At 52.7% G+C, this 12,500-nt stretch overlaps 1 protein-coding gene across 3 annotated transcripts; it reads left to right on the top strand.

Annotated features, from left to right (window-relative positions):
- Positions 1 to 891: 891 nt before the first annotated feature.
- On the top strand, positions 892 to 12,103 carry PPP1R2 (protein phosphatase 1 regulatory inhibitor subunit 2). 3 transcript variants are annotated; one of them, XR_004256086.1, is made up of 7 exons: positions 892 to 1,131; positions 1,283 to 1,390; positions 1,489 to 1,560; positions 6,178 to 6,287; positions 7,270 to 7,467; positions 7,553 to 7,736; positions 10,799 to 12,103. XR_004256086.1 is itself a non-coding variant. In XM_032225815.1 (6 exons), exons 1-6 carry the CDS (start codon positions 935 to 937, stop codon positions 10,864 to 10,866), a joined length of 753 nt encoding a protein of 250 aa, XP_032081706.1. In that variant the 5' UTR covers positions 893 to 934; the 3' UTR covers positions 10,867 to 12,103. The 3 variants fall into 3 exon arrangements, 1 of the variants encoding a protein (XP_032081706.1); XR_004256087.1 differs by lacking the exon at positions 10,799 to 12,103 and adding an exon at positions 7,905 to 8,248; XM_032225815.1 differs by lacking the exon at positions 7,553 to 7,736 and having other exon boundaries at positions 893 to 1,131.
- The last annotated feature ends 397 nt before the right edge of the window (positions 12,104 to 12,500 follow it).

Here is a 12,500-nt window from a genome sequence, read left to right as displayed (position 1 = left end):
TTTTGCTGAGATCTATAGTATTCGGGTATGGCGTTGCCTCCATCCTTGATAGCCAGATTGGGATTTTCACACAGTGGAAATTTTTCCTGTTTTCCCCCAGACCTTAAAACATCCCTCTTACTTACTGGGTGCCTCTGGGGGTAGGAGTGAGGCTTATGTTCTTTCCCTCCCGGAGGAAGCCATGCCAGCCTAGTTGGAGATCAGGGCCTTCTAGCAGAAGAATCCTTTTACTTTTTAGTTGAATCCAGTCCTTGAGCCATGTCAGGGATGCCGCCTGATATAGTAAGAAAGCTCCCAGTCTTTGTAGGCCAAAGGCCCCCTTTGTTTCTACGGTCTGGTAGAGAAGTTTCTATTTAATACGCGGCTTTTCCGCCTGTGGGGCTTTTCCTCCCGCGCAGGTCTCTCAAGCGTAGCGCGTGGCCCTTCCCTCGAGCCAGGGCCTTCGTCGAAGGAGGCCTTGCGGAGTAAAAGGCCAAGGGCTCCCACAGGGCCCTTCTGCCTGGGTGTCGCGTGTAGTTCTGCGCTCAGTCTCCGCGTTGGGATGGAGGGGAGCCGCGTTCCTGGGCCACACGTCCTTCCCTCCCCACAGGAGCCCGGGGGGGATTATCCAGGCGGGCCGGGCGTGAGCCCTGGGGTGGCAGTGCCCGCAGCTGGCGGCGACCGGGCCTCGCGGGGCTCTTGGGCGGCGGGGTCGGGCCGAGGTGACCCTCAGCGGCCGAGTCTGCGGTTGCCCCAGGCGAGCCGCGGCGGAGGCGGGACCGGGTCGCCAGGCAACGGCGCGGCAGCCGCCAAGCCCCGCCCCCACCCGAATCCGGCGGGCGGGGGCGCGTTCCGCAAGCGCGCGCCTCCCCCCCGCCACGCCCTTGTGACGGCACAGGCCGGCGCCCGGGGTGCGCATGCGCAGATCGCGCGTACGGGACGGGAAGCGGCGGCGATGGAGGCGAGGGGCTCGGCGGGCGGCGGGAGGCCCGTGAAGGGCATCCTCAAGAACCGCTCCGACAGCGGCTCAGGGAGCGCGGGGCGGGGCCTGGCCGACACCGAGGCTCTCTCGCAGGCCTCGCCGCTGCCGCCCGCCGCGCCGCTCCTGCAAGCGCAGCAGCCGAGCACCGAGAGCCCCGGCGAGGAACAAGGGTGAGGCCGCGGGAGGCGTCTCCCCCACCCCCACCCCGCCTCCCTCCCTCCCTCTCTCTCTCTCGCGGGGGGGGGAGCGGGGGAGGCGGGGGCGCTGGCTCTCCTCGCTCACGGCCCTCCCCCCCCCCCAAAAAACGAAATCCCCCGCCAGGAAGAAGACGCAGAAGTGGGACGAGATGAACATCCTGGCCACCTACCACCCGCCCGGCAAGGACTACGGCCTCATGAAGATCGACGAGCCCAGCACCCCCTACCACAGGTGCGCGCGGGGGGGGGGAGGGGAGGCGGGCGTGTCGCTCGGGGGGGGGCGGTTGCCGCCCCATCGAGCCCCTGACGAAGCTTCTCTTCTCCCCGCAGCCTGAAGGAGGAGGACGCCGGCAGCGACGCCGAGGACAGCTCGGGGCCCACGGCGGACGTCCTGGCCGAAAAGTAGGTGACGCCTCGGCGTGGGGCCGCCCGGTGGGGAGCCGCCCGTGGCTTCCTGGCCGATGGGACGGGGACTCCCGGCGGGTGGGGGTGGGAGGCCGGGCCGCAGCCGCTCTCGGGACTCCCGAGGCCTCGCTCAGGGTCTCCGCCGGCGTTTCCCTCCTGGGGCCCGAAGGCGGCCCCTGCCTCTCCTTGAAGGCTGGGTCGCTTAAGGGCGGAGGGGCGCGGTCTCTACTCCCCTGTTTTGGCCCGTCGGGGCTGACGATGAAGGGCAAAGGGAAGCTCCGGTGTCTCCGCTGGTCTCTGGGGCGAGAGAGCCGCTTTCTTGCTGCTTCTGTAGGAACGGAGGGGCCGTGGCCATTGACGGCAGGTGTGTTCACTGCAAGAATGGGGTGAGGTCGGTCTCCATTGCTCTCGCCTTTCCCACCAAAAATTTGAGAGCGATTTTTGTGAAAGATGGGAAGCAAGGCAGCCCTGTGGTGCATGTGGCTTCAACTGGCCCCACGCAGCAGGTCGGGGGTTGCTTTGGCCCCTTCTTGATCCAAAACTCTGATGAATATCTTCCACCCTGATCCTCCCCTGACCAGTATTGTATCCCTTCTTATTCAAAAGAAACATCTTTACTATATTTATCAACTTTATTGATGAAGGGAGGGAGATGGGCAATATGGAATACAAATAAAATAAATTTACTAATCAAACTTACATGGCTGCCCCCCATCTTATTGAAGGCCTCGATGCTTGTGAGAAAGTTCTCAATGGCTTTGATTAACCCTCTTGCCCCTTGTTTCCAGAAATCCTCTTTTAGACATCTCCACTGACAGGAGTATCCTTTTTAAAAAGCCCTGTCCTTGTTCTCTGAGAGCCTGTGTGGTGGGGTTGTCCCCAACCACCTTCATTTAGGCACACCTGTCTTTTTTAGTAGGGGGATTTAAAAAAACCCTCCTTGTTTGAGGTTGAGTTCCTTGCTCTGCGCTGCAGACTGCTCTCCTCTTCCTAGATGCAGTTCCTTTCAGAGCTCTGAAGACACACACACACACACACACGTCTGAATGCTCTCTTACCCAGCTGCACTCAGCCAGGCTACCATTGCCAGATCCATTCGTCTTCCTGGCGTTTCTAATGGTCTGCTTCTATTTCCGGCGCTCTTAAAAAAGAAGCCCTGGTAATAAGGAGACAGGCGGGGTTCCTACAGAATGAAGCGAATGCCCAGGGATGTGGTGTGGTGCATCTGGTGAACTCTTAATTATAAACAAACTCTGTGCTTGTGTGCAAGGTCTCCTGTTTGCCTCCTCTTGCCAACAGGCATGGGTAGGCCTTAATAGCAGGCTGGATATATGTGCCATTATGGCCTGCTGGTGCATGTGAAATTTAATTTCTTTTTTATATATATGGAAAGTTTTTTATTTTTCATTTACAAACATAAACATTCCACCTGTCCATCTGCAGCACGTCCTCTGGTTACAAACATCTCTGTGCAACATCATTCACCATTTTCCATCTCATTCACATTCATATAACATGACCAGCTGTCCTTTTTGACTGCCCTTGCATCCTTGTTTTTTGTATCTTGAAAGCTGTGCAACTCTTTGTTGAGCATTGCCTTTTTGAGTTCTGATTTTCTCTCTGATGACATTTGATGACTGCATTTGCAGATTTGACAAGCAGCCCTTTGCTCCTTTACCTGGTCTTTAGAAAAATGTTGACCACACAAGGCAGATTGAAAGGGTGCTCAAGTTTGTTCTTAAGAACCATTCAGGGAATAGTAGGCTCTAAGCTACTTCTCAGCGATGGCCTATTCTCTTTGTTGCGCTTCTGTAATTTACCAGTGACTCTTATCGATGTAGTGGTTAAGGAATCAGGCTAAAAACCAGGAGACTCTGTGTTCTAATCCTGCTTAGGCACCAAGCCAGCGGGATGATCTTTGGCCAGTCATAGGAAGGAGGCAAACCACTTCTGGAATCCTGCTGGGACATGTCCAGGTCAACATGGCCTTGAAGGCATCAGAAGAAGAAAAAAAATGTCACTGGAAAGAGAGGGGTTTGGAAGAGCGGCTTCTGGGTTTATGCTGCCTGCTAGTTCTCGGTGCATTTTTTCCCAGATACTCCTGGATGGCTACCTAATTATTCCACAGGATTTCACAGAGTATGGCTTTGAAGCTGACTGGGTGGCAGTTTTTTGGTCCAACCAGAAAATTCAACATGGGGACAATTTTTTTCCTGGCCTCTCACCTGTTGTCTGAGATATGACCATGTTGAACTCCTCCTTGGTTAGATGTCTCTTCTTCCATCTGTCTTCTGAGTGTAACCCCGTGGGCTTCACTGGGTGGCCTCAACTTTCCCATTTGAAAATGTTTTGACTTCAGAATCTGAACATTTTTCTTTCTGAATTTTTACCTGAGCCTTTGGAAATCACCTTTCGTGCACTCCAAGAGCTCCAAGGGTTCACGACCCTTGCTTGTCTGTGTTGCTGGAAAATGAGCTAGTATTGCTATATCAAAGAAATAAGATTAGGAAGTGTGGGCATGTCCCAGTCGCAAAGCCTGGTCATCTTGTGGGACCACCTCAATAGTTGCACCCGCCCTGTGGGGCATCTGCCTGCCTGAGGTTTTGTGGTTCTGATTCCTGGAGTTTTCATTAAACTGGGAACACACTTGGGCTCTGCCTGGAGTGGTGTACACCAGTTTACCCCTTGGAAATCGCTTCTGTTTGTTGTAATTTATATATAAAAAGAACTCTCATTTTTTAAAACCATAGAGATGAAAATTTCCAGAAAGGTTGACTCCCCTAATATTCTTCTGGGGAAATGGGATAATGGATATTTATTTATTAAATTTGCGTAGTGCCATTCATTTTTCTAAATGAAACCTCTTGGCAGACTTTTAATTCCAGGGAATTTAGCAGTCAAAATGTTCATAATTATGCTATTTAAACATGCATTTTTAAAGAAATCATGTACGAGATAACAGGAATAATTATGAAGAAATTGTATGCAAATACGTTCGGGGTCTCCAGGTAGGAATATTGTTAGCAACAGGTTTTATTTAAAGAGCCGAGGTGGCGCAGTGGTTAGAGTGCAGTACTGCAGGCCACTTCAGCTGACTGCTAACTGCAGTTTGGCGGTTCAAATCTCACCGGCTCAAAGGTTGACTCAGCCTTCCATCCTTCCGAGGTGGGTAAAATGAGGACCCGGATTGTTGTTGGGGGCGATATGCTGACTCTGTAAACTGCTTAGAGAGGGCTGAAAGCCCTATGAAGCGGTATATAAGTCTAACTGCTATTGCTATTGCTGCTATTCCTCCATAAGGTCTGTAGCAAGTGGGTGTCCATCCCATGGAAGCTATAAATCTCTTCAGTGACTTTAGTTCTAAACTAAAATCTAAACTGATCCAGGGAGGGGGGAAGAGAACCCGAGTACCCTGTGTTTTTTAATCTCCTCTTTGTGACATTTCAGGTTGGTTTTGGGGGGCTCTTTTTGGGCCATTTTTCAGGCCAAAAGCAGCCTGAAAAATGAGACCTGAAAAGGGACCAAAAACTGCCCAAAAAGCAGGCATGTGCAGCCCAGCCAGCTAGTTTTTCGGTTTCTGGCACGCATGCATGTGAGCGGTTGCAGGCGTGTTCCGGTTTGGGCACTGAGTGCCGAGAAGGTTCGCCATCGCTGTTCTAGCTTAATGAAGAGAAGACCTAGGGGAGACATGATAGCATCTCCGAAGAGGAGACAGGATGTCATTTTATAGCATGACCACACAAGAATGGGCAGATTGAAAGGATGCTCAAGGATGCTCCCTCTTTCCATCTCATGAAGGCGGCGGCAGCAGCAGCAGCAGCTTCTTAGTGCTACAGGATTATAGCAATAGCAATAGCAATAGCAGTAGACTTATATACCGCTTCATAGGCCTTTCAGGCCTCTCTAAGCGGTTTACAGAGAGTCAGCATATTGCCCCCAACAATCTGGGTCCTCATTTTACCCACCTCGGAAGGATGGAAGGCTGAGTCAACCCTGAGCCGGTGAGATTTGAACCGCTGACCTGCTGATCTAGCAGTAGCCTGCAGTGCTGCATTTAACCACTGCGCCACCTTGGCTCTTTGGATTGACAACCAATGAGCACTTTCTAATTCTGAACAAATTAAATCCCATGTACAGTGCTGTTTGCGTGACCAACACTTCTTAATATTATTCACGCTAAACAAAAAAAAAATGCAAAAGGCTTTTTGTTTTTAATTCCTAAGTGGCTTCCTATTTTGACTCGTAAGACTGGAGTATGCCTGGGAACAGCGGGGAGGAACTGAAACATTTTTGGGTGGGTTCCCCCTCAACTCAGCTGCCAGAGGGGCTCCAGGACTCCTCCCTGGCCCTTAACCGTGGGTTCCTCTCCAGAGTTCTCCTGTTTGCTTTTAGCACGTTACATCTTGAACTAAATCCACGGTTGAACTTGTGGTGGGAAAATGACATTTGTTCATCTTTCATAGTTGCCTCATTGCCTGTATCTGCCAGGAGACCCCTGTTCCCATCATCCTCTGGGGAGGTCGGTTCCCTGTCTGTCCGTCCATCCCCTGTTCCCTCACCAGGTCTTGGGCAGGCAGCCCGCCTCAGCTCAGCTCTCCAATTTTCTCTCCCCAGGTTGGCAGCTGCTGCGCAAGGGCAGGGCCCCAAAATCCTGGCAAGGCAGGATTACAGCAGTGACGAAGAGGAGGAGGATGACGAGGTAGACCTGACTCCGGAAGAATTGGGTAGGTGTGGCTTTGCGCTTTCATAGCACTAGACCAGACCTGGGCATTTTATGACCCTGGGCCACATTCAGCCGTAGGTGGTAACGGTGGGGGAGGAGGGTGGGGGGGACAACAGGGGGCAGAGTGTCGTTGCAGTGTTGGCGGCGCCCAACAACAGTCCCAGTTTCTCAGGGGGCACCTTGGGGAAATTAATTGCCCTTCCCTGCACTAGACTAATGCTGAGATGCCATGGGCAAGAGCTCCCCTAGGAAGAAGGATGGGCTGGAGCACATGGTGTTCTTAGTGCAGTCCCTGCGTAGCCAGAGAAATGGTCAGTTGGACTTGACAGTTCTTAAGAATATGGCAGGCCCTCTTTCTGGCCTTGACCTGCCTTCTCCTGCGGTGGGTGTGCCTGGACCCTGCTCTCGTGTCCCCGCCTTGGTCGCTGCAGGGGAGTGAGTGAGAGCGCAGGTAGAGATTATCTGGCGTTCCCTTTGTTTCTCACACACACACACACACACACAAACAACAACAACCCGGCTCTGTGATTCTCGCATCTTCAAAGCAACACGGATAGTTCAGTGGCTTCTCTCCTCCGTCTTCTTTCCAGGCCCGAGGTATTTCTTCTTCTTCTGGTGGGTCTACATCAGTGTTGCAAAGACAACGGGGTCTCCTTGGCCTCTGCATGAGTCAGCAAGGGCTGATGGAAACAAATTTCAAGTTTTGGGTTTGATGAAGGGCTCTTCTGCTCCCTCTCCCCCCACACCCACCGTAGCTTTTCGGTGGGGGGGAGAAAAGGCAGGCATCCAAAAGCAGGCAGCCTTTGTTGTATGTAACCTAGCTTGTTGTCATTTCTGCAACGTGGGGGTGACTTAGCAGAGATCCCCCCCCCCCCCCAATCTGATTGCACTGGATTTCAGTTTCATGTATATGGAATGGAATGAAACTTGTGAAATTTGTGGCTGGCACCATGTTATGTTGCGTATTCTGTTTCTCCTGGTAGAGAAAAAAAGGCAGTTTGAAATGAAGAGGAAAATGCATTACAACGAAGCACAGAACATCAAGCTGGCCAGGCAGCTGATCGCAAAGGAAATGCACGGTGAGGCTGCCACTGAGGAGGAAGATTGTGAGGAGGATGAGGAAGAAGACGAGGACAATGAGGATGACATGCAGGATGAGTGTAAAACAGACACAGAATCAGGTGAGCCCTTGGACTCAAAGGGAAAGTCCTTTTCCCTTGGATGGTTGGGCTGGTCACCCCTTCCTTCCTTCCTTCCTTCCTGCAGCCGCTGCTGCCCTGGAGCCTCACGCCTGATTCTGTGCAGTGTGGAAAAGTTTCTCTGTTTGTGCCACATCAAGTGTTAGAAGCCTTGGTTGGATGTCTGCTTGCCGGCACGTCCCATCTCTTCCCAGCGGCCTCTGTCCCTTCCGGGGGAACCTCCTCCTTGAGCTGGAGAGGGAACAGTGGAGGTAGACAGCTCTTCTGGCTTTCCCCCTCCTGTCAGCTCTCTGTTTGCAGGAAAGCTTCCGTTTGTGCCAGGAAGCGGTCCGAGGTGGTGCGGACGAGCCGTTAGCCAGAGGCTGCTGGCGGGCTTGCCTTCTGAATGCGCCTTCTTCCCCTTTGTATTTGCATTCCAGATGCAGCAGCATGCCAGAAGCAGAGTGTCTCCTTCTGCATCAGCTTCCTTTGAGCCTGTTGGTGTCTCCCAGGGGGGGGGCCTCCCTTCCTCCCCAGGGGTCCCTTTTGGAGAGGGAAAGGGTTTTCTCCTCCAGGACGCTCTCTTGGCTGGGCTGTTCTTCCCCTGAATAAATTGACCGCTTCTCTTTGAAGTTCCAAGAATGGTGAATGTTGGAGGAATTCAAAAGGAAACCTGGGCGTCCAGTGTTGCCCACCTCTAGCTGCATAAATCTGCACCCACAGTCTATCAGCTAAACTTCTCATTTGCTGTCAGCATTCTTGCAAATGTAGCTAGAAGCGTCCTTGAATCACAAAGGTATAAGAATAGAAGAGCAGCCTCTCAGATAGCAGGCAGGGAACAAGTTGAGAGTGGGGCCGCCCACGCTTTTCAGTGCTTGAAAGGAAGCCGGGGGAAGATAAGCTTCTCTGGGCAGTGGGCAACCTGTGGGGAAGCCAAGATAGTGTTGGAGAGGCATTCCCAGCGAGTTCTCGGGTGGCATTTGGCAGCGGCCGGGGTGCAAAACCCAGCCGCACTTTAGGGAGGACATGAGACCAAAGGTGGAATCGGTCTGAGTGACCGACAGGGAAAGGTTGGGAACTTCCCCTCCTCCCTGCTTCTCATTAGAAGTGGGGCCCCCGCCTGCCTTCTCCAGACAGGGACAGAGAGGCCCAGTTTTATTTATTTTATCTCTCGGTGGGCTTTTTCTCATCAATAACTCTTGGTTTTCTCAGGTAACCCTGTGCGCCAAAGGCTACTAGGCTTTGTTACGAGTCTGCCAGAAATGGCTTCTTGGGTTTTCTAATACCTGGCTGTCGGCCCCAGTTATATCATTCAGCTGCTCTAACAAGACAGAAAAATGTAGCTTAAAATCCAAAGTCCTGAACTTTTCATAACTCTTAGTGCTCTGCTGTCTCCTTCAAACATTCCCAGTCAGTCTTGGCCATACTGGTTTTGGACGAGATCTTTGGTTTGCACTTCATCTAAGAGTGGAGAAGGGACTAGAGGTTTTCTTTGGGGTCCCTGGGCCCCACTCATCAGGGACCCTCCAAAAGTTGCCAGACTATTTCAGTAAATTGATATGGACGGCTATCTTGAAATAGCAACTCTGGTTGAATCAAACTCACTGAAAGCAATAGCAATAATAACCACTACACGCTTAGCAGCAGCCAAGCACAATGGCCGTTACAAACCGCATCCATCTCGGGGGCTCCATTAGCCTCCCAGGAAAACCGCAGTGGATCGAGGGTTTCCAAAATGCTAGCAGAGATGGATCGTGAAGGTTAATAACCCGCCCGTGAAGGGCTTTGCTCCTGACGACAAGCATCACGAACGGCCTTCTTAAGCACCCAGGGAGTCAGTGCCGCTTGCGTAGTGGAGGTGTAACATGGGCAGACCAAGGCGCACTCACAACTGCCCACGTGGCTCTGGGCTGATCCAGCTAAAGCCTCCAGTTGCTGTTCAGGGGTGGCCTCGTGAAACGCAAAAGAAGCCCCCTCTGGAGATGGCCAAGGCAGCAGTGACCCAGGAAAGAGAATTGGTGCATGAGGGATATCGTATGCCCCCTCCCCCTCCCAGCCGTGGCTGCCACCTGTTCCAGCCACAAGTCCAGGAGGGCATCTAGGTTGTGCCCCTGTTTTGTTTAGAGTAGCACCACCCCGTCCGGAATGAAAGATGGCAGACAGACAACTGAACCGAGGGGTGCCTAAATCAACAACCACATGGACTAGCTAAGGGTGAACAGAGGCCCCTACAGCTTCCAGACAGAGGGAGGCCCTCGGCCACAGCTCAAAGCACCCACCAGCCCTGGTCACAGCAGTGGAGCTTGTGAGAATTGCAGCCAAACAAAATCCGGAGGCTTTTTAAAGGTTCTCCTCTATCCTTGCCCCCGGCAGTTAAAAATGGGAATATATGTTTCTCCCTGCTTTCTGCCTCTCTAGCTGCAGAATTTCTCCAGGTTTCAGTCCCTGTCCGCCTGCAGCCTCTTCACAGTTGCTTGCAAGCTACTGATTAGTCCAAAATGTGGGGTCCCCCCTCTCTGCTCATTAACTCCTCCTGGTGTGAGGCGGGCAAGGGCCCTCGGCCTCTGCTGACTCTGAACGCTTCGAGAGAGAGAGAGCTCAGGGATACAAGGGCCAGGGCACCTTCGGTAAGGCTTTTAAAAGCCGTTTTCTGGAGTCAAAGCATTTATCTTTCTTTTCCTTGGGATAATTGCTGGTGACGGTAGGGGACAAGGCCACACAGATAAATAGTCCACATGTAATTGGTTAGTAAACGGAATTTGCTGTCTGTACTTAGCATATATGCGGAGCATATGTAGATGGATATCTTGAATTTTGGGATTAAAAAATGTTCAAGAAAAATACTGAAGCAGAGTCCTATCGCAGTCTTTCTCTGGGCCTGGGGGGCGTTGGGGGGGGGAGCTCTTGCGTCTGAGCCACTCCCTGCTTTCCACAGTGGAGCGTTGAGGGCGATCCTGCCATGCTCTGCCTGCAGGATAGTAAATCAAAGCAGAGTCACACATCCACCTGGGCCGGGGGGTCAAGGGGGTGGGATTGGCAACAGCAGACGGTTAGAACAACAGAAGCAGTTAGAGGTAGATGCCAGGCAGTAGCAAATAATTTCATCCTGCATCCATGTCCAAAAGATTTCTACAGCAAGTATTAAGAATTCAAAAACTAGGAATCTGCCGTTAAAGCGTAACGTGTGGTTTTTTTTCCCCCAAAGCCCAGCAGGCTTCCGTGCCGTGAGCATGGGTCTCTTGGGTCTGCTCCAGAGATGACCAGTGTGCGTCCCGCCACTGGGGTGCCTTGTGTTGCCTGCAGTGACCACCCACTTCTGTCTTTTCCCCCACAGTACCTGCTCCTGGCGACCCGCTTGAGAACATTGAACACAGCCTTGAAGAAGTCTGCTCAGGACTGTAACAGCTCCCACCCTTTTGTATTCCTTGCCGCATCACCCTCCTGCAGGTCTGTTTCAACAAGTTGGCACGCACTTTGATATTTGACGAAAATGGTGGTGGTCTCAAGGTTCTCCGTTTGGCAATGGAAATGTTGCTGATGTGGCTGGTTCTGGTGGCCACAGAAGATGGTTTCGTTGCTCATCTGCTGAAGAAAACAGCGTGGGGCAGAACCAGTGAGCCAGGCCCATTGGTGCCACTCCTTTCTCTGGTTTTAACCTGCAAAACATCTGGACGCTTTGGTTTCTCTTTTATCATGCTGTAGTATTTGAGTTACACACAAATGGCTTGATGTTAATGCGCTTTACTACAGCTAAGAAAAGCCCCTTGGCCAAAGGGATGAATGGAAGGGTGTTTTTACAGCCTTTTCCCCTTCCCCCCCTGCAGACTTCAGCGGGTTCCGAGAGGCGGGCACTTCTTGCCCCGCCTGCCTGCCTGCCGAAAGGGAAAGAGCAGCTAGATGGCTTTCCCAGCTGCAGTGTTCTAAAGTGGGAGACGATCAGCCTGTGGCTACCCTTTTCCCCATTGGAGTTGGGCAGGAGCCCAATGCTCCCGCATTGCCTGGGGGCTCCTCTCTGAGGGCCCTCTGCCTCTCAGGGTGCCTTCCCACACGGCCTCTAGAAAATAAAAGCAGGTTCAACACCCACCCCCTACCCACAATCCCCGTGTTGCCTGCTGGCTCTCCTCCTCTCTCTGGGTGAGCCTGTGAAACAGCCCATTTTCTGGGGATGGGATTCTCCAGCCGTCCCAGTTGATGATAGCATCTGGCAGGCAGAGAGATTCCCCCTCCCACCCAGGAGACTGGTGTGGCGGCACAGAGAGAGCGCCCAGCCACCTGCTTTTGTTTCTCAACTAGAAGAGGCTGCATCCCCACAGCCCTTTGTTGCCCCCCCCCCCCTGGTCTCCTTTTGGTAACCTCTCCGCCCTCCTCCTCCCTATGCCTGAATGAACCTGAATCAAACAGCTGTTTTGTAGTTTGGCCTTTGTGATTTTCTTAAGCCTTGGAAGAGGGAGGGGCATCTGTTGGCCACCTAATGTTTGTAAAAAGATTTGGAATGTTCCGACAACCTGAAGTTGCCTAGAAAATACCCAGGTTGTGCTACTGACTTTGCTCCTTCTGGATTCCGCTTCACTGGCTTGTTTCCTCCATGTAACTGTTTTATTGAAGTAAAGAAACCACCAAGTGTATTTTGCAACAAGCACATCATGTGAATATCTCCTCCTTGGGGCACGCGGCCTGACCGATACGGTGGCGGAATCCCCATAGGGCCACCTGGCTCTGGCGCTCGGCACCAATGAATTCCTGGAGCCCTGGCCGGATTCTGGTCTTGTGCCTTGGGAGCGCTGAACGGAGGCCACGGTGGTGAGACCTACCCTGCTGGTTCCCAGGCGCCCTCTTGATTTGCCCCTGTGGCTCTGGGGTGGCCGATCAGGGTGGAGGTCTCCTCCCCAGTAGCCCCAGCACTCCTGGCGGAAGCCGGTCCCTTTGTGAGGAGGAGGAGGAGGCCCCTGGATTCAGCTGCTTTATTCAACTCCGTCTTGACGTCTCTTCGTGGTCGACAATCAAAGGGTTCAGCTGAGAGACTGGAAAGCGAAGGG

Source organism: Thamnophis elegans, chromosome 10 (assembly GCF_009769535.1).
Source record: "Thamnophis elegans isolate rThaEle1 chromosome 10, rThaEle1.pri, whole genome shotgun sequence".
Lineage (NCBI taxonomy): Eukaryota > Metazoa > Chordata > Lepidosauria > Squamata > Colubridae > Thamnophis > Thamnophis elegans.
This window is presented reverse-complemented; position numbering and strand designations above follow the sequence as displayed.